Source organism: Pomacea canaliculata, linkage group LG2 (assembly GCF_003073045.1).
Source record: "Pomacea canaliculata isolate SZHN2017 linkage group LG2, ASM307304v1, whole genome shotgun sequence".
NCBI lineage: Eukaryota > Metazoa > Mollusca > Gastropoda > Architaenioglossa > Ampullariidae > Pomacea > Pomacea canaliculata.
In genome coordinates this window covers 26,285,800-26,307,635 of record NC_037591.1, presented here as the reverse complement: position 1 = coordinate 26,307,635, position 21,836 = coordinate 26,285,800, and the positions used below count along the sequence as shown (strand labels likewise).

The following is a 21,836-nucleotide window of genomic DNA, read 5'->3' as shown; positions in this document are numbered from 1 at the left end:
TGATGAAATTGATTCTGCAAGCTCGAGTAATAAGCCATACGACAATAAGGTCAGGATCAGCATTAATGAGATCTGAGCCAGTTTGGAGGTGTGTCGATTTTGGGTTGTGTAAGTGTAGCGATCGATGGCATGAATTGGTATCTTTGTCGTCTCGAGCGTGCTTTGCAGAAATTTGCTTCCAAGGACCTCGTCCAGCCAAAAAAATTACTAATCTGTAGATTAGCAAATCATAAACTTACATAGGCCATGTATCATTTGTATGTGTTAGTGCTCTGATTTGCAAGCTGGAGTAATATCGTCTTAAAATTATTTCATGTTTCAAATTGAGTCAAAAAAGTGATATTTCGTGTTTTCATAACGTTTTGTGTCTATTCCAATGTTAATTGAGTGAAAGAAAATTAAAAATGTTATAAAACTAAAATCATAATGAAAGTTTTTTGAATTTAAAAAAATTCGATGTAACAAATTATTCAACGTAACGAAATTTTCTCTGGTCCGAATGAGTTTGTGGTATTGAGATTCTACGTGTAATGACTAAAACATTTGCGACGGTTATATTGCCTGTCCTGAAGAAAATAACAGGAAAAGTAAAAGAATTGTACTCACTTCACTTGTCCGTCTGGAGTCTTGTATGAGCTCTGGTAGAGACCCCGGAGATCATCACGGATGACCCCTGAAAATTTCGCAACCTCGATGTAAATCTTCAGTCCTGCTGGAAGTGTCCGGTTCAGCTCCAGCACGTGGAACTGGTTTTCGGTCACATTGTACTGCTTGACGATATGCCAGGGATGATGATAGTCGGATCGAACTTTGACTTGTGACTCGTTTATGGCAAGGTCGCTACGATGAAAGACTATATAGCGCGTGGATGTGTTGACGTGAGCAGTGATGTTACAAGACCCTGAGAATTCTGAGGTGTTCAAGTTGACCTTCAGTATCAGGTCATAGTGAGCGGGAAGTATACTTCGTGGCAGACGAAGTCCTGACCAGGGAAACTTGCTCGGATCTAGAAACACCGAGGACGTCCGGTTCATGCTCGGGTTTTTAGAATGGGGCTCAAAGTTTCCCTTATTTTGAAGACCATGTCCTTCATGGCACTTGCACGATTCTCTGACGAGAAACGCCGTCAGCAGAATCGACACGGCCAGAATAAGAACAGCGCAGAGTCCGAGTAAGTACGTCCTAGTTCTTGACAGGAAGTAGCCCAAGTGTTCGCGCCTCTGAAGAATCACAACGGTGTCCTTAGAGTTGGAGCTGAAATTGGAGTTGGCATTTGGAGGGTTAAGCGGTCTCTGCTCTGCAAGTGTTACGTCGGGAAAACCGTCTTGTCTCGACATTTTGGCACTAGTGACGTGTGACAGAATCAACCAATCACTTTGCGAAGTAAATTTACACAGAGCTTGCCATCCCCCACTTGTCTACTAAATCACGAAAGTTAGGAACGGCCTGAGAAACTGATGTTGTCACAGTCCTGTGGGTGACCAATTCATGCTCTAGATTAGCATCGACTGTCCTTTGTACATCCTTGACACAAGGAGGGTTTTCCTAAAATTTATAAACAAACAAAGCATTTTCATTAATTTACGCAACGAGATGCATTATTTAAGTATTGATTGTGTTCCTACTACGTCAGTTAACACTAAAATTAGGTAGGAACACTACTGCGCCATTTTAAACTTACTTTACAAGTTTTAGGTTTTGAGAAACAAAATTGTAAATATTTCATTGACAAGAAGACAAGATTCACTGCTAAGTTTGAGATTTTTAAATAAATTTTTAACAGTGTTAAAACAAAATTTTTCTTTTTCACGATTTCGCTTATATCTTCTTCGGCTCTTGTAAAAAGGAATTGAAACTGAGTAAGTAATGTATTATCATAATTGAAAGAAAAGCAATGGCTGGTACTTCAGAAAATAGTTGGTTACTCCAAAACTGACGAGCCTAAAATGTATATAAAGAAATATGGGTAAGTCTAACTACAATTGTGAATAAGATGTCCATGACAAAAAATGTTGTGAATGCGCGTGTTCCCTTTATTTTTTGTGTGTGGCTAAGAAGGATCCGATTTCCGTGTACCTACACAAATTATATATATACTCGAACGAACAAATGTTTAACATATTTACAGCTTAAATAGTTCTTTAAGACTGAGATTATCATGTGCATAATTACTCTATTTTGTTACGGCAAAAGGTTTGTTAGACACGTGGTTTTTGTTTGGGATAATATATGTTTCTTGAAAATATTTCAACAGTGAAAACGACTTAAAGAGCACATTTCTAGGGTGTGTGTTGGAGTATTTTTAAACTGAGGTGTCTGCTTGTGGCATAACTATAGGAATGTTCCTATGTACGTTATTACAGCCACAGACTTCCACTTGTATTCAAGCCTTGCATATAATAATATAGTCCCAATACTACAAGAAACATTGTGGTCCCATTAACTTCACTTTATGTGTAACATATTAAGTTTGTGTGGAGCTCCTTAGCTTTTAGAAATATACAGTAAAAGAAAAGTATCAAGTTATGAATTTTGAAGAACTAAGACATCTCCCTCATTCCTTCGACACTCTTGGCCCTCAACAGGTTAAAGCTGTTCGACCCAGTCGTAGAAAAAAACCACTATAGTTCACTACAGTGCTGAAAGCGGAGCATCATTTTCTAAAGAAGGAATCCAGCCTCAAGAAGCTGTCTTCTAGCTGAAGGGGTGGACTAGCTGAATGGGTGGGCTAAACTGTACATTGTACAGTGCTATACATGCACCGACAGTAAAAAATTATGCCGTTTGGAGTGCATGTCTACAATTCTTACAAGGGCTGCTACTGGATCTGGCCATGGGGAAATTCATGAGTTAAAAAAGAGATCAGATGATAAATCTGATACTGAAATTTTAAGATCAGGCCACAAACTTTATATTTTAGATTTTTTTGCTCTAATAAAATCACTAAATAAAGCGCTTTTCATAACCAGTATCCCATTTCCACTTCCATCAAATAGGAGGAGCAACTTTCTGATATTATCTGATATTAAGATCTTACTCAGATAAACATGTTTGGATATATTTTATTAGAGAATTTATTGCTGTAATTAGAAAGCTACCGCGAGCCCTTTGCAAAGTTTCGATTTCGTTCCCGTTTGAATTCGGAACCTGACTAAAAATTTCGCTCCAAATGTGAAAACTGACCTTGCTGCTCTCAAAAAAATGCATTATGTCAACCTTCTATGTATATTCTATCTGCAATTTCTTCTTTGCTCTAAATGTTACAATTATCAACTGGCGCATGGTCTCTACAAATGTTTAAGAGAAACGTTTATGATGTGGAAGCTGATCCGACCCACGGTCATAATTTATAGCAAATTATTCGGGTGATAGTCAAACATTTTGTTGTAAATATTGAGTAAATATTTATAATATAACAACACCGCACGTTTGAACTCTGGCCCTTCAACAATATACTCTGGTTCAGGAAGTTGAAACTGTTACATGAAACGTCACGTGCCTAAAATTCTTAAATGTCTAGTAGGGTGCAATCCCCATGTAATCACTGGTTAAAGCTCTGTACAATATACTATTTCTCATAATCTGGGTAAATACCTACCATTCGTTATGGAAATACACGACTACAAATATCACCATACAGAGAAAGAGGTTAGCAGCACAAACATCAAGATTGTACATTGATAGGTTTATGTTGTGAAGGCTTGGACCAATGGGGAAACTGGGATCATATGCTAATTAGGCGTGACTGTACACAAACGTGACGCCACGAGTATTTGTACTGAAATTAGTTATTATAAACAAGCAGCACCCTACTAGATCTTTAACCTTCAGCCAACAGACACAAAAAAGTTCCGACCTGAACGTGCCATGGAAGCCCAGAAAATGTCTATAATCTCCTGCAAACGTGTGGCGACGGTTTATGCGGCATATAATCGCTTCCTCCAGGTTGATGAGAAAGTTGATCAATAACAGTGAGAAGTTGAAAGAGGGCGCATAATCTCTAGACTGCAATGCGTGCAACTGTATGAAGACTTGATTCAGCAGAGTGGTAGACTTCTGAAATCTCAGGTCAAGCCCTCCTCCACATCCTAGTTTCTGTCTGGACTTTGTCCCTCCCCCATTTACCCCTGCCAGTTTCTAGTGATGGATCATGCCTAAACCTTATCTCGTGCATGCCTTTGTGTCAATCTTTAGCGAGACCTGGCGCCAACATGTTTTGTCGTTATTGTAAGACGTTCTTAGCAGCGCTGGCCCTAGTCTCGCATGGACCTGCAGTAGCGTTTGATACAGACCAGTAACAATGCTATGCAAACTTGACTGCAAGAAGGTCTTCAAGTTTAGGGTTTTTCCTGCTTTTTTTCCTATCCGACCCGAGGCTTTAATATAAATCAGCATTATAGCCCATTTCGGGGCGACATGCAAAGTACCACTGCAGGAAACCTGCCCCATGGATCGGGCCATTCGACGTCATCATATTTTTTAACCGTCTGCTGAAGTTTCTGACGGTTGTTAACTTAGATTATCAAGTTTCATGCAGCATCTCTTTGAAGAAAAAGAAAGGTACTAAAGTTAGCCAAATCTAGATCAGTGGCATTTCTGCTCATGTTAAAGTAGTTCGGTATATCTTTCAAATAGCCTTTGCCTAAAATACCCCACATTAATTTCGCGAATTTTAGTTTTACAAAATTAAGCCTCTTAGCAACAACTATGTTTACTAGACAGGAAGACTGACTCTGAATGCAGTACGAGCTATAAGCCATTGAAGCGAGCGCCTATTGACAACAGCACTCTTTGGATTTTTTAAAAGAAGTTATTTGTATTTTATACTTTCGTGATTTTGAAAAGTTATTATTCAACTGCTGCGGTTTTTTTTTAATTAAGACCATTTAATGAGTCAGAGCTGTACATCTACGTCAGATTTCTGTAGCATCTGATGTTACAGTGATTACATTCATTAAATGCAGGAATTGGATCAAATTGAGCAGAAAACGGTCATATAAGAAAGGACTACAGGTAGTCCTCGACTTACGACGTTGATCCGTTCTTACCACGGCGTCGTAAACCGAATTTCGACGTATGTCGGATCATACGTTCATACAGTACTGTACCATAATAACAGTACAGTACTGCAAAGACTTAGCCTATCCAAACACCTATCCTAACACAATACCCTACATAATTATCAATAAACATAAGTCACTCTATGACTTCCCCCGCACGTGGAATGAGGCGCACGTACAGTTCGACTTACGACGCTCAACCTCATAAGTCGGAATGAGTTTGGTAAAAGCGTCGTAACCACGAAACGACGTAACTCGAGACCGTCGTAACCCGAGGACTGCCTGTATATGTAAAGAACATCTGTAGCGTATTCAATATGTTTCCTGTTGTCTTCACATTTATGAAAATAAGGAAATGTAGGATACAAAGCAGATAATCCAATTATTTTTATGTGTTCACTGAGGAAGACGTTATCAAACACATAGCATTTTCAAAATCCTCTTCGACTTGAAAACATTAAAATACAAAATTAAAAATAGAATAAATTCTGTATTTTATGTGATATGTTGTCTTGTAACCCCATTCCTAGTGATATAAAACTTTTAAAAGACAAAATAAGAATTATGAATTCTCTCATAGTCACAGATGTCTTATTTTTGTAGTCCAGTAACGTTTGGCAAATGTGCCCAGGGAACCGGATGAACAAACTAAATAAGCTTTAGTAAAAGCTTTAGCTCTTCTTTCGCTTTTGACAGATGATGAATTTAGGTCACAAATTCTATTGTGTTTTAAAGGAACTTCGATTGGTACCGAAGCAATTAACCTAAGAAGACAAACAAAGTGCAGACTGTCCTTGAACTAAGCTGTCGGTTGACTATCATGGGTGCGGCAAAATCAAGCATCGTTTCCACCACTACGACTACCCACACACCCGCTAAAGGATTCCTTTAGAGCGTGGGCCTGGGTCGCGCGCATGAACTTGGTAGCTCGGGGATAACGATGTTGACTGGAGCTTGTCGACAAGACTCAAGTGCAGGCCTCATACAGGAAGACCATTCGGATGAGTATAGGAGAGCTGTGGGCGCCTCCGGCATTGATCAGATTAGAAGTGTACCGGCTGCACAATTTGTTTGCTTGAAGAGAAATTGCGGACAAGTAGAAATGTTGTTTGCCTTCCCGTCTGAGAAAGATTTCGATTTTGTTGGTTTTTCTCTTTGATGCATATTTTAATATCACGTATTTTATTGTAGCTACCCTGCTTTTCACCATCACCACCTATTCTACAACCACTACCGCCATTTCTCCTCCTCCTCCTCCTCCTCCTCATTCTTCTTTCTTTGCGCAGATTTCATTTTCTCTTAAAATGGACATTTCACAGACCTTTTTAGTTTGAGCAGTGGTGACAACAGAGTTTGAGTTCACTATATACGTATATACCCACCATATATATTTGTGCTTCTGTATAAAATCGTGGTGAAGCAGATGGCCGAGTGGTTAGGTCACAAGCGTCCGATGCTGGTTTGATATTCTTTCGGCGCAGTTCACCAGGTGACGAAGAATTTAGAATTAGGTAAATTGTCGCTTGTCGCTGCGCAGCGTACTTCCCCAAGATAACCCACAGAGAGTGCCTGACTCGGTAGAGAGCAACGAAGGACAGAAGATGGGCCCTACCCTTACAAAAACTGGTCCCGAGATAAGTGAATGCACTAACATATCACCCTCCTTCGAACGCAAAAGTCATTGAACTATCTTTACTTTAAATCAGCTAGGACTTTCCGATCATTACATAATTTTGCGGAAGTTCTAGTTTTGTCTGGCCTATATTTTAGATTGTGTATTTAGCTGGAGAGTGTATTTTTATGCTTATTTCACCTGTTATAAGATGTAGCTGGTTCTTCAAAATAAAACAAAATAACACGCGTTAACATCATATCAGAGATTCTCACCAAATCAGGAATATTCATTATGATTATAGCTCCACCACTGACTGTGGTTGGTATACGATCCCCTAGAGCAGGCCTGGGCAAAGGCCGGCCCACGGGCCGGATCCGGCCCGCCTCCTGTCTCTGACCGGCCCGCCCGCTCGCCGCCAGTATATATACAGTATTGGGTAAAACTGAGTTAACTATATTAGTCCGGCCCTCTAAAACCATCCCAATTTCTCATGCGGCCCCTTGGGAAAAGTAATTGCCCACCCCTGCCCTAGAGCATGTTTGATGGGTTTCTATGATGATGATGGTGGTTTCGGATGAACAAATGCTACACAAAAGCAGGAAAAAGAACTGTGCTGTGCCTTTTCAACGCAGAACAAACATAGACAACACTGTAATTTGATACAGTTATGATGAGAGAGGAAGTGAGAGGACGCGTAGAGAAAAAGAAAGAGAGGGGAGAGGGAGGGGAGAGAGTGAGGGAAAGTTGCAAAAAGAGAGAGAGAGAGAAAAATGGGACAGCAAGCAAGATAGCTACTTGGCAGAATGCACCACAGAAATTTGTGTATCCCTTTCACTCGAAACGTCATACGCGCTACCGAACATTATCTTTAACCTGTCAAGTTAGGAAAAGGGCATGATAAGTACAGGTGTTTCACTCTTTCGCAACACCTAGGCCGCACAGCAATAAGCTTGACTTAAATGAGGTGGCAGATGAAGTTGACAAATTATCAATTCTCCGGTAAAAATACAAAAGTGTATTGAGTTTACAGAATACAAGTGCTTACTTTTCACATACGCACAGAGCATCTAAAGACCCGATAACGTGTTTTTCATTTTGTGCTATTTGGGTATGCACTTTGCTATTAATAAAACGTCAGTTATTTGAAGACAAAAACTCTAACATCCGGTCTTCACACTACCTAAACATGTCTCGTTCTCTCTGTCTGGGTCTCTTTTTTTTTTTTTGGCTTTCTCTCTTTCTCTCTCCTTCTACTGTACCTCTATCCTTTTCGAGAATGCGTATCTGTTTGCTCGCGCGTGTGCATGTGCGTGTGCGTGAGTATGAATATACGTGCGAGTGAGTGAATACGTCTACATGTGGACTATAGTTCTTTCTCATATCAGAAGCTTTCTGCAGACTACCTGGTTCTATGCGTAAAATAAATGATGTTTCCTATCTCTTTAGGATCACTTAAATACAAATTCTGAACTCTCGAACGTTATATCACAATCTGTATTTTTATAATACTTTACATTTTATGCACTGATATAGCGGGTGTCAGTTCACCTGCTACCCTTCGTGTCAGCGAATTCAATTTTCTAGTTTTCCTTTACCTTATTTAATTTTGTTTTTATTTTTCTTTACGTGAACATTTTACTTACGTTATCACCCTTGCCAGTCCTATAAATATACGAGTCAGACGTTAGTGCTTGAACTCTTTCAATGATAATCTAGAACATCTTAATACAATATTCAGAAGAAGAAAACGTGAAGCGTTCGTTTTAGAAAAAAATTCTAATCTTAAGGATGACGGAGTGGAAGAGGGTAGTATTCCTTGGAATGGAGTATGTCGTGTGACCTTGCCACAGCGCCTTTACAGTTTGTTGCGCAAGCATATGAATGCATTATCATTATTGAATGCTGTTCCCCGTGGTCGTGGTAAGCACGACTGCTGTTTGAATCACGACTAAAATTACTTTTAAAGAAACTGAGAACAGTATTTATAAACCACGCGCAAGGGCATTGGAACAACAAACGAGGCTGAAACTTGTGGATTTGTTTAGCTGATATATGCATACATATTTATAGAAAGAAGTAGAGACTGTCTGTGCGTGTGTGCGCGCGTTAGTGTGTAATAGCATTAGAAATTTTGAGACAAAAAAAAAAAAAAAAAACAGAGAAAAATGACGCGTGATTCAAGTTAATCTCTGACACTGAATGACATTAAAATCAATATTTTTTTGAAATATGCAATTCTTCTGGTAACTCTGTGTGCACTGAGTTCAACCACGATTGCAAAACGCAATGGTAAAAATTGTGTTGCAGCCACACACGCTCGCTGACTCAACACGCACATATCCTATTATATTATGGGTATTGTGTTTGACCAGTCCGCATATTCCAAATTTCAGCGTCGCAATTTTTATTCCTAGCGTCTTCAATTATCCCCCATTATACCGCTCCGATTACCTGTCTTCCTCAGCAAAATCTTAGCTCACGCAAGCCTGTTATACATTTCTGCCAATGTTTGCTTTCTTAGGGTCTTGCCGACCAACTCTAGTTCTTATTGGTGGTAAGCAAGGGCGGAAGGTTCAACTGATTTGTGTGCTTGTGTTTTGGGTGAGGTGGTATTTTGAATGTAATATATTAAAATAGTTTGCATCTATTAATACGTGGCAGGAAAACTCATGATGCAGCAAAAAGTATTGGAGATGACTAAAAACTTAAACGGACATTTGAAAGGGTCATCACAAGACAGATATCACCACTGAAGCAAAACTGTTAGACATATCTGACAGCAAAGTGGACTTATTTTTTCAGCCTCTAAGGGCGTTACACATTATAGAGGTCCTTACGTCTTTTGATGTCCTTTATATTTCATACGTTTGATACTTCTCCTCCCTCCCCTAAGCACACTTCAGTTCAGCACTCTCCATAGTTACAGTATTTAATTAGCTCCATGGTTTCACTCCATGCTCTTTTCAGCATTGATCGTGATTTTTTTTTTTTTAGTTCAAAGCATATAAACTACACGGGGAAAAAACCCAAAGCTCTACTTGCGCTTATTCTCAGACCATGTCCCATGCTGAACTGTCAATTTTACGAATTCCCAAGAGATTCTACGTGTTGTCTTGTCAATTTATTTTCCTGCAAGGGACGTGACATCTTGGCCTGTCAATTTACTAGCCCACAAAGGACGTGGTATCTTGGTTTCTTAGTTCACAAACCCACAAAGGAGGCCATCTGTTTGACTGTCAAAGTCCAGGAGAGGGCGTCAAAGTCTAGCACTCAAGAGTAGTCGTACACAGATTGAAAAGGCTTCTGGTTTATGGAAACCGGCTTAAGTCAAACAAGAAGATTTTTTCCTCTGCAATCATTCCGAGAGAACAGCCTTGACATTGACTTTAAAAAAATAAAAAAAACTGCCAGAAAAATTTCGTTAAAGTTGAGCTAATATGCTCAAGGAAAATATTGTTTGGCTGGTGGGCCCTCTGGCTTGCCATGGCGACCGATTTTATGTCGTCCCCAGCAGTGATATCAGCACTTGTTCTTTCCTGTCTCGTCGGTTCGGATGTTTGATGCGCCGCATTAGTCCTATTTTCGTTTCGTCCAGTTTACCCATGCATCTCCCACTTCCGTAAAAAAAGAAAGAAAATTCCGTCTGCAGATCCTCACCGCCATCCTTCAAACATTCTTGGAGAACCCTTGTGGAATGGATCGATAATGAGCCGCCATTCCCACAAAATATGGGACAGTGGTAATGCACAGACGACTACAATGAACGTTTCCCAGTTCCCTTTTATTCATTTAAATCACGTCACTTGATCTTCAACGAGCCTTGCTGAGGCGTTTCTGGCTCCAGCTTTAAAGTCATCAGAAGGCAAATCACGCCAGGTGGCCTGTGACATTTACAAATGGAGTAAGGCTGGTTTCCTGATAAGGCAGGACAGACATTTCTTACGCAGGCTATGGTCTGAAAGGTTCACACCGCTAATACACCTAATACACCGCTAATACACCAAAGTATTACGGTATGGTTAATGCATCCAGTGAACTGACTGGAGCTTTCCTGAAAATCTTTAAGCTTATTCAAATAACAGTCACTTTTAAAGAAGGTTAAACGAAACAAATATGATTGGTACAGGGGTTTAGATCATAGACACTAAAACCGTTCCACCTCACCAAAACGCCATCATCAATCCTGTCTAGTAGCTGTCATCGTGCAGAAAGAATATCTTAACAACGGCGTCTGTTAGCCACAGGAAAGTGATTACAGAAGACAGTTGTTCCCCATTTTAATAGCTATTGATTATAAAAGAGACTATTTGCATGGACTGACTATAATTTAAATATTTTTTATACTTTAATTTTGTTGAAGAGATGGCGCAAGTGGAAAGTGAAGATTCAGGTCACACTGTTTTGTATAGGCAGTAGAAGAGAAAATTACACAAAAGGGTATGAAAGGTACAGTAAAAGACAGCTAATAATATAACATACAGTAACAAAAAGTACATACTATCTTTGTTACCCCAACAAAAACCCCTGTAATTAAGGTGTCAATGACCTTTTGCATAATGTTGAAACAAGACCCTGGTTCATAGAACACAGATTCCAATCGGTGATATTTAAATATTTAAAAAACATTATGAAAGATGTAAGTTATTTATTTCTGTAATTGAAACAAAAACGTTACATTTTAAATAGATTCTGGAGATCATAATTAGTTCCGAAAGTACATAGAGAACGAGGTACTCTAGAGGTATCTAGAATTATGACAGCTTAAATGGAAAAGCCTGAAAAAGACACCGCAGTATCCCTGACTAGCCAGATTAACATTTTCTTGAGAAATAGTCAGGGCCACAGGAATAAAGCTTTTTACTGCGAGTACGTATATCTTTAGACTGCCTTGTGAAACGAGCAGGTGTAGGAGCTGTGCAAGCGAACAAAGAGCCTTTTTTTACCTGAGAGGTAACTATAATGCATCTACAGCACTGAGTCCCTATTGTTTCCATGATAAGAAGGTGATTATACGACTTCACAAGTTAAGCAGTAGCTGGGATACCCACAGCCATTCTTTACGCGACTGTTTTGGTGGCCGAGAGAGGGCAGCTGAAGCAAAGTTTTCTACACGCGTAACCTGCTCCTCAGAAGCCATGACACCTCCAAGCAGTTCTGTGGATACGCAAGCAGGTAGAACAGACAGCGAGAAGTGGGGGCTCAATCTCTTGGGTATTTCGTCAAAAATAAAGCTGCTTCGTGAGACAGTTATCCAGTTGTCCATCTTACTACCCAGCCTATACCATATTTAACATCTTTTGTGTTATTTTCCTTACTTTATCTGCCTCTGTTATTATATTACCTATTTTTTCTTCATTGCAAGAGGAATCGGCAAGATCAGTATGTCCTTGTGTTTAGAGCTAGTGTTTTCAAGTTTTTCTAAATAATATCACTTTCGCTTCTTTTCAGTTTACCTAGAAGCATTATTCTCCAAGCACATGCAAGCAAGCGCGCAGAGATAGAAAAAGAAAGCTTGAAAATTAAATTAAGTTAAAAAAGTTAGAAAACCAATCTTGTCTGAAATTAAAATGAAACGGTTTCAGATTATTACAGATGCAGATCAAGGTCTGATTGGGGTTTTTTTTCAGTTAAAAAAAAAGTACGACAGGAACAATGCTATTAAAAAGCCTCCATTAAACCATGCTCTACATGAAACGCGAACGCAAAAAAGGACTTTCGGAATTCTTTCCCTTTCAAGTGTATGGGCAATGCAGGACACTGTTAGTTGTGACAACTGTTACAACTGCGGAGAAAACCTCCAAGCATAAACACAGCTAAAAACATTTATCACTTTCCAGTTATGAATTTGAAAAGAAACCGCAGGTAAAAATGTTTGTCCCGCGCGGGCCTATAGTCCAGGTAGTATCATTTACTTTACACGCGCTCAAATTTCACTTATTCTCTCCCTACCTTAACTGTATAGTCGTTTGCTGGGCATAATGAGATGCAGCAATAGTGGTGTAAGTGCACCTGCCGGACCTGTTCTGCGCCCCTCTCAAAAGGTCTCCCAGCTGACGCCCTGTCCACTCCTTGATATCCTTCTACTATACTCACTGTCCAGCTGTCAAACGCTTGCTGCAAAGGTAGCGCTTCTCTTTGCCGAGAAAGCTCAACGGGCTTTGACATATAAATCTGATAACAGTATCTGCCACACAAATATACACAGCACACATGCACACGCAAAAGGACGCGTACACAAAAAAGAAGAAAAACTAGACACATATGCTCACAGGAGTGGAAAAAAACGAGAAGAGATAAATCCGCGATCTGTGCGTCTGTAAGAAGGAAATGAATAAGAACAGTGCAAGCTCTCTGTCCTTTTCTTTCTCTCTCTCCTTCCCTATCTGAATTTGTGAATGCGTCAGAGACTGCAAGAATGTGTGATATGAGTATGAACAAGTGCAGTATATCCTTCTCAGAGAGACACGTTTGAAAAAATAACAAAGAAGTTATGGGGGAGGGACATAAAAGTACTCACGTCTCCAGCGCAACTAAAGCGGTGCGTAGGACTTCACCCTCTTGTACCGATCACACAGGCGTGGTCTCCGTTCAACTCTGTTTCTTTGTTTTAAACAGTGCCCTCTATCGCAGCCAGCCTAATAACTCTTATCACTTGCAGGCCTGTGCTAGTGCAGTGGCTCAGTCGCGATGGTTGACAAGATAGGAAAGGGCAGAGGGGCTGAGCGTCGTGGTGGCTAGTGTCTACGGCACTGTTCTCCAGGTGTCAAGGAGTTCAAAGGCAGCGCCGCATGAAACCGCGACTACAGAATAGTGTCAGCGAACTTGACGGACCCTCCGCACGCGCCTGCCGAGGCTGCGCGTGCTTGCCTACCGGTTTGGGAAGTTTTCTCACGCGCAGTTGCTTGCAATCAAACCCTGTTGCCGCGAGCAACAGATACGTGGCGTAACGGACACACACACACTCGCGAAATCAAAATCACACTTGAAGATGAGCATACAATTGAGCAGCTATGCACACACATGTATATTACTGGGTTTTTTAATTATGTACAGAGAAAAGGGAGACCAGAGGAAGTCTGCGTGTGTGTGTTCGTCGGGGTATGTACGAAAGTAGTAGTGTTGTCTTCGAGAAAGTACAGGGTTATTAGTGATAATCTTACCTTATTGCAGCAGCAGCAGCAGCATCAGGAGGGTACACAACAGGGATAAAGTTATTCTCAGGAGAGCTCAATGATGTAAGGTTTTAGTAATGGCGTCAGGTAACAGAAGTCAGCTTGCACGTTTGTCTGACTGGCAGGACTGTTGGTCGGTTGGTTGTCTAGTCTGTTCAATAGTTCGCTGGTTGATTCGTTACTTGGTTCTCAAGAAGAAACCGAGCTTGCACGCGCTGAAGAGGGCTGCAGAAAAGTGTCAAGAATAATGCAACTCATCGCAACATTTCAATCATGTGCGTAACTATATGCAGTGTATATTATTATATTATCAAGAAGATAAAGCATGTAGTGTTGTGGTCGGGTTAATAAAGCATACCGTTACGACAAGTAAAAAGGTAAAGTAAACCCCTACTGTCGTCCATGAGTAATGTATAAGAACCTTCACTTTTGTGAGGACAGTGCCCATCTTCGTTCCTCAACGCCTTACCTTCCTCATCCTTAACAGAGCCAGGTCAGTTGCTGGGTAAGTATGTTGTCTCACGCAAGTATCGAAGTGGCTAATGTGCGCTCTTTTCACTTCGGACGCCTTGCCTCTATAACAACAGGGGTAACAAGAAAGATTGTTTCATACAGAAATAAACGCCAATTATCAAAAACTCAAGTGGATAACAATGAAAACAATCTCCAACGAAGCAAGAAGTCAAGATTAAGACAGAAAAGAAGGGAAGGAAATAATGTGATTGTGTTAATAGTAAATTAGTAGAACCAAAATTTCCTCCTAAGTAACACTTTTATACGCAAGTTTGCACGGTAGGTTCACTGATGAAAAACAGCAAGGACACAGACAGGTGGGCAAGACGAGTGACCGACAACAAAGATTTTGAGGATTAGTGGACGATCGTCTCTACCCCAGCCTGCAGTGAAAATTAGTTTTGCGCCGGCGAATAGTAGGAAACGGATTTGCCCAGCAGGAAAGATGACAAAGCCGCAAAAAGTGATGTTAGCCATGATCTCGCTTCTCTTCATACCAGCAAGAGTTTTTCCGAGCAATTCAGTTTTACGTTTGTCATTCCCCCATTCCCACCATTGCTCCTCCTCTCCTCCCAAGCCACAGCCCCTTGAGCATATCAAGTTCTTTCTTAATCGTTTTGCGCACTCGTGTCGCAAAGGAATAAATCCTCCAGCAGGCACGCAAAGCTTTCGGTGACGGGAGTCTGTGTCTGGGTCTTGTCTTCAGTTTATTTTCTTCGGTGCTCAGTACGGCAAAGCCGTGGTAGTGCTGAAGGCCTAGTGTTAGAAAGGGTTTACCGTCCTGATTTTTCTGTGCTTCGTCCTCCATGGAGGAGACCACGACATCGACGCGATCCATAATATGTACCTTTTACATGTGACAAACCTTACCACTGGTAACCAACCATCTCGGGCAAGACAAATAAATAGGTGGTTGTCAGAGTAAGGTTTTTGTTATGCGTTGTAAATGTGTGAAAGCTGTGACAGGCGCAAGAGATTGCAAGCATGTAATCTAGGTCGGTTCGGAGATGATGTTCGGCGCTTTAAAAGGTTGTGCAATCGCCGATTTCTGCTACTGTTCTGAGACATTTCCTCCAAGGCTTCCAGACCAGCATGCTCAGGCACGAACTGTCCTGAAAAGAAGGGAATCCGCAAAAAAAAAAAAAAACAACAACAAAGAGAGAGAGAAAAAAATAACCAAAACCAAAAAAAAAAAAAACAACAAAAACAACAAAAACTGATGATAAAATGAGCTCGCTGCTCATCCCTAAAACAAGTAAAATGAAAATCACCCACAAAAGCACGTTCAAGCAAGGGCAGTAACCCAGGGACGTCTCACGTCAAAGCGCAAAGTGGTATTTTTATTGTCAGATGTCAGCATGCAAGCAGAGGGTTATTCAAACGCTGCGCTGGAATTCAAACAGCAGAAGATAGCGATGGATGGTCGTAACAAGAACGGAATGCAATTTTTAAAACGGTCTAAACGCTGGCAACAAAATGTTTTCCTTCACGCCTAAGTTACACCAAAATTGATGTGCGTGCATGTCTGGAGAACGCTCTGTTCCTTTTTTTTTTTTTTTTTTTAAGCCTCAATGCCTTTGCTCCCTTCCTCCCTCTGTATGTGCGTGTGTGTGTGTGAGAAAGAGATTGTAAGATACTAGAACACTTTAGAGTGTACATTTTGTTACAGTTTTCGTGCTCGTGCTGCTGCTGCTGCTGCTGCTGCTGCTGCTGCTGCTGCTGCTGCTGCTGCTGCTGCTGTGGTGGTGCGGCTTTTCTTCAAGCCAGATTTTTTCTTATTTACTTTTTTCTTTATCGCTTATTTTTCTCCCAACCCCATCCCTGCTAATGCCACTTTACTATAGTCAAAGAGAAAGAAACAAAAATTGTTCATAACAATGGAGACAGTTGCTTTTTAATTGATGGTGTTAGAAATTTAATCGCAACATTTTGATTATGAGAAATAGATCTGGCTGTAGTAGTGGTTGAGCGAATACGTCAGAATGTGTTACAGTCGGGGTTAATAATAATGATTTCCCAGAAACGCTGCTAATTAATCGTAACCCACATATTAAAATAATATTTGTGACTGCCTGTGCTACCTCTGCATTGTGCGAGGTTTGAGGTTGTAACGATATAGGACCGAATTCAAAGCAAACATTTGCATTTCTTTAAGGTGTTGGGGTCGAACTTTGATTTTCAACGCACGCATTTGACATTGTGCGCTTACAAAAGTGCATGCTACACGATAAAAATGTCTGAGTTAACAGTTCACAACAAGGATTTAAATTTTTGTGTAATGACAAGTACCCTCACCGGTCACGCTGTGCCATGTAGTTTACTTTCCAACGTTTTCATGCCAGTACTTTTTTCTCCACAGCCACCAGAACCTGGAAGCGTTTCAAGAGTGCGTAAGTTTTAAAATCAGAGATCACTCAGTCACTGTTGGTTGTGCAGCACACGACAAAGGTCATTAGACCACCACGGCCGTGTATAGAAGTTCATGATTAGATGGATGACTGTTGCCGTCTGCTCAGGGACTGCTGCATGTGATAGTGATGTCCCCTTCTTGCCCCAGTTTTTCTTGTTCCTCTTCTGTCGTTATCACTATTTAACTAAGTTTAGTGATTTCGGCTCTTTGAAAAGGAGATTTAAAAAAAAACAAAAAAAAAAAACACGGGAAGTCCTCAGATAGAAATTGTTAACAGACATATAATCTGTATGCTGTATAAAATAATACTGAATCTATAAATCTCGCGTGAATTTATTGACAGGGGATCTGACACTAACTCGACTGAATCGCTTCTTTTCAAGGCATTCTCTTTCATTTTACTTTGTCAGTATTTTGTCACACATCTTAAGGCTTGTCTGAGTCAATAGTTTTTTTTTATGCTTTGAAGTAGGGAGGAGGAGATGGCAACAGTTTTCGCTGTTACATCACGTTTTATTGAAGCCGTTTTAGATTTTTAGTGGCCTCCCCGACATTTTAGCAGTAGCCTTCGTCTGGTTCAATGCTCAACGCTCTACTCCATAGACAATAATTTTCAAACGCTGTTATTTATGCCATAGTTCTTACAAGTGCTTTGTATTTATAAATGCAATTTTTGTAGCCAATTCTTCGTGAAGCCATTTGTTTGTTCGTTATATTACGCAGTATATAGGCTGCAGCATATATATATATCAGAAGTAAATATACAGCTGCTTATCTGTGGAATTATTGACTTTGTACGAGTGCAAAATATGGCTGCCATAAATCTTAATACAGGCAAACTACACCGACAAATATCCCCAAAAGTCTTTGAATCATGTGTGCCCGTATGTCTATGTATGGTATATCTAAGTAAATATGTGTGTGTTCCGGGAATGAATTTTTCCAAGTAATAAAACTACTGAGTTTCAACCACTCTGATAATTGGTTGATAAGCTTAATTTCGATGCCTGATAATCATCTATGGTTAGAATGTCTATAATCATAGTTATATATAAACATCTTTAACACTCTTTTGCTGATTCTGTGCAGTATGAAAGTTCCCATTTCGACAGGCACTTGACAGGTATGTAGGCTGATATCATATCCCCTCCCTGCCTGTGTGTGTGTGTGCTTACGAACGTGAGCAATTGAGCATAAAATTATATGTATGAATGTCTCAGTCTGAGAATATCTTTGTGCGCTCGCCTGTGTATGTGCCACAGAGGGGTGACATAAGGATATACAGCCAACACAGCGAGGGTGGCTGAGCCACACCAGTTAAATGGCGAATCGGGTTTTTTTTTTTTAAGATAGTGAAACAAGAAAAGTGGACAACGATTTCAATTAACTGTCACCAGCCACCACGTACATCACTTCCCAGAGAGACAAGTGTCGAGACACTACGTGTGAGGGAGGAATACTGCGTCTTACTAGAAAGATGTGGTATTCGTATTTTTGTGCATCTCGGTTTTTTAATATTGAATTTTTCATGTATTTTTTTTTAAACAGGTATGTATGAGTAGCTTTGTTTTCGTTTAGAACTGTTAAAGGTGCAGTTTATTGATATTCTGGAGTGTTTGGCCCAGGAAAGTTGAAGTCGCTCGTCCCCAAGAGGCAGCGCCAGTTTGGACGTCTGACCCCAAGAGGCAGCGTTTGATAACTTGAGTTGTGAGGTCGTTCGTCCCCAGAGACCGAGTCATTTAGTGAATAACATTTGTCCCCAAGTGGAGACGTCAGTTGTGTTTTGTTTGATTGCTTATACGATTCAGATTACTTATGTGTGTGTAAAAGATATATATATATAATTGATTATGGAACATTAATCCTCAGTTACTGGTAGTACAGTGAAAGCAGTGTTGTGCCGGAATATAAAATTTATTATTTTTATGTTTGATCTTCAACCAAGAAAAGGAACTTTCTTTCAGAGCTGTGTTAAAATTAGATATCTGAGATAATAATAAGGTTTGATTGATGTATTTTTTATTAGTTGCTATTATAGTTGAGGAGTTCTCTAGACTAGGAGCTAACCTCACACACCTGCCTCTAGTCACAACATTCCGTAACACTTCCTGTCCACAGTTTACCTCGAAGTGTTTACACCTATAGGTGATTAATTTTCGCTTTATGCATGGAGACGAGAGAAAACTGAAGTACCCGGAGAAAACCCCCGACGGCCGACCTTCTGAACAGACGTCACATATAAAGTGTGTCCTGAAGCTAGATCTGAACCCATGACCTCTCTCTCTGTAGTGGTGCCGAACGAGTGTTTTAAACACTACACTATCAGACGCTCTAATGTGAACGGTGTGTGACAGCACTGATCGTGTAGGTCAGTGACAGCATTAGCAGACCACGTGGATGAGACAGGCAATTTGGTTTCTGTTCGTCTCATAGTCTAGCTGCTGTCGGACATTGATAAAAACAGTTTGCCCGAGCTGTTAGCCAGTGATCCCAGTTGAGTTCTTGCAGTACCGCCTCTTCTCAGTACATCCTACTGCGACAACTTCACTGTACACTGTAAAGAACATCTACTCAAGACACAACTTCAAACCGGTGTATCTCTGCTATATTCATTTTGAGTCGATATTTGTATACTTGTGTATTTTACTTTATTTTGTGTTTGTAAAGTGAATTGCGCCTAAAATGTCTTTTAAAAGTAGGAGAAATACGACATAAAATATATTAGGAAAGTACACTGATCATGCCCAACTTCAGGTTTGCGTGTGTATTGTGTACATGCGATTTTTTTTTAAAATATATATACAGTAGATCGGAGAGTTTAGATGGGGTTGATCAGTGTCCGGCATCTTTGTTTTGGCGTGAGGTTTAAGATAAGGTATGGATTAGGATTCTAGGGAATATTGAGACTTAAGTAGATTGTGCTAGATTACTTTTAAGGGTTAGAAAAGATGCTAGCCATACAATCCGAAATACAAGACAATCTACGGAAGTTCCATAGACTAAATTTTCTTGGTCGAACCATGAGCTCTGTGTAAGGGTGGGTGGGCGAGTGCGTGTGTATGTGTGTATATATAAGAGAGAGAGAGAGATGGTGTTCATCTATGTGTACATACGGGAGAGAAAGTGAAAATGTGCGTGTTGGGGCGGGGGGGAAGGTAACCTAATCTGGCACTGATTGAAGAACTCGATTGTGTGTTTATATATATATACAATAAAATTGGCAAGGATACAAAGCTATTTTCTTCGGTTTCTTATGCATTAGTCTCGTTACTAACAAGCGAAACAAAACTTACAATAAACCATGGGGCTTCATTAAAATAAATGGCATTCCAGCAAGCTTTAGCCTTTAATGACCGAACGTGAGACCCCACGGGCACTGTGCCGCCCCGACTTCTGCGTTCTGTTGCTGCTTTTTACGTCGATGAAGCAAACAACCTCTGTCACTCACTTTCTTTTTACTCTGGCTTAGAGTGTTTTTATCTTCAGTTATTTCCTCTCTTCAGAGGCTCTCAGACCGATCGACAAGAAAGACCAATTAGAAGACGTGTATGTGCAATGTTGGTACATGTCTCTCCTGCAAAGTTCCATAACATTCACTATACATTTATTAACTAAAACACGCTTGTGCATAGCAACAACACCTGGTGCACCAAGTACAAGCACACATCCCTAAAATTAATCAGCCGCCCGGTCAAAAATCAAAAACGAACAAAAACCCGAAATCTCCCTAGAACTGGTAGAAAAATATAACTCTCTCTTCCTCCCTCTCTCTTTTCCCTCAGGAGGAAAAGAACCGTCCTCCCAATCTTCATCTTTTTTGGCGTTCCTTTTTTGAACAGGTCATTGTCGTCACGCCAGGAGAAACCACTTGCATATTGGTTAACATTCGTCACTGACTCGTTTCTTTAAGTCGCAAACGTCCTCTGCTGAAGACCGAAATGATAGAGGGGATATCCGTTGGACTACCCCCACCCCCTCATCCATTCTTTTGTCGATGCTGTCGCTTCAACCCATATCTCACGGATTACGCGAGCAACGAAAGAACGGGTGGGTGATGTAGCTGTTGTTGTTATCATGACGCCTCGTGTAGGAAGCGGGAAAATGACAAAAGTCCGAGACTAGACAAAAACTGTAATGTCACTGATAGATAACCGCAAGAGAGCAAGCGACACCGCGTTTTCCCTTTCTCTGAATTTCGAGAACAGAGGAAACTCAATGATGCTTTTTTTTAAAACTGTATCCATGATGTACAGTTTTCCGTCAATAACATGGCACTTTTTGTATATAGTTCTGGATTTCAACTGTTGTCCCCTTCCGTAAATCAGGATCCAGGGCTTGTACGTAAACCTTAATCCGACTTTTTTTTTTTTTTTTTAAAGAACCAACGCTCGTGCGTTGCCTGCTCTGACAATCTGTGCGACATCTGAAAGAAGTGGGTATGATAAGTTCAGAAATCATCCTTTGGCGAGTTCCCTGTACGTCCGAGTGCAATCAGAACTCGTTAAAAAAAATAACACAAATTTAAAATATTACTTCCGTCATATCTTGACAGCTAGATCACCCTTCACTTTCACGAAATTGGCAGCGCATTTCCTCCCGCAGTGGTCCTAACTGTTCACTGGCACCCCGCTAAATCACGTGGCTTGCTAGGCCCCGGCTCCCGACTGGCCGCTTCTGACAACATGATCAGGCAGTGTCCCGAGAGATCAGGTCAGAAACGTGGTGTCACGTTCACTTACAAGCGCTGCATTTTCTCCACACCCTCAACACTCATCTCCGGGCCACTATTGATTGCTTCTTGGGATTTTCGTGCCAGAACGGCAAGACTTGAGGGAGACTGGGGACCAGACTTACAGAAGGATGAGAACGGGAACTGCGCTTTCTTTCTGGTAAAGTGGGGTGGATAGAGATGAGATGGGATGGATAGGGAGGGGGGAAGTTTAAAAGGGGAGAAGAGTACTTACAGTATCGTTTAGTGAGGTTTTTATCCTCATAATTTATCCAACGACGGCGTGTTCGAGTAGCTGTGAAACAACAGAACTGCGCATTGCAGTGAAGTTGTTTTC

At 40.6% G+C, this 21,836-nt stretch overlaps 1 protein-coding gene and 1 long non-coding RNA gene across 2 annotated transcripts in view; one reads left to right on the top strand and one right to left on the bottom strand.

Moving 5' to 3' along the window:
• Window positions 1–13,820, bottom strand: part of LOC112558029 (glutamyl aminopeptidase-like) — a 41,078-nt gene extending 27,258 nt beyond the window's left edge. Inside the window, 2 exon segments of the mRNA XM_025228216.1 lie at window positions 607–1,545; window positions 13,193–13,820. Of these exon segments, the coding sequence (XP_025084001.1) occupies window positions 607–1,337 (731 nt within the window). The 5' untranslated portion in view covers window positions 1,338–1,545; window positions 13,193–13,820.
• A 2,841-nt stretch (window positions 13,821–16,661) lies between these two features.
• On the top strand, window positions 16,662–19,478 carry LOC112558039. Its single transcript, XR_003098059.1, has 3 exons — window positions 16,662–17,175; window positions 17,860–17,893; window positions 18,396–19,478. It is a non-coding gene; the product is annotated as an uncharacterized LOC112558039 (long non-coding RNA).
• The last annotated feature ends 2,358 nt before the right edge of the window (window positions 19,479–21,836 follow it).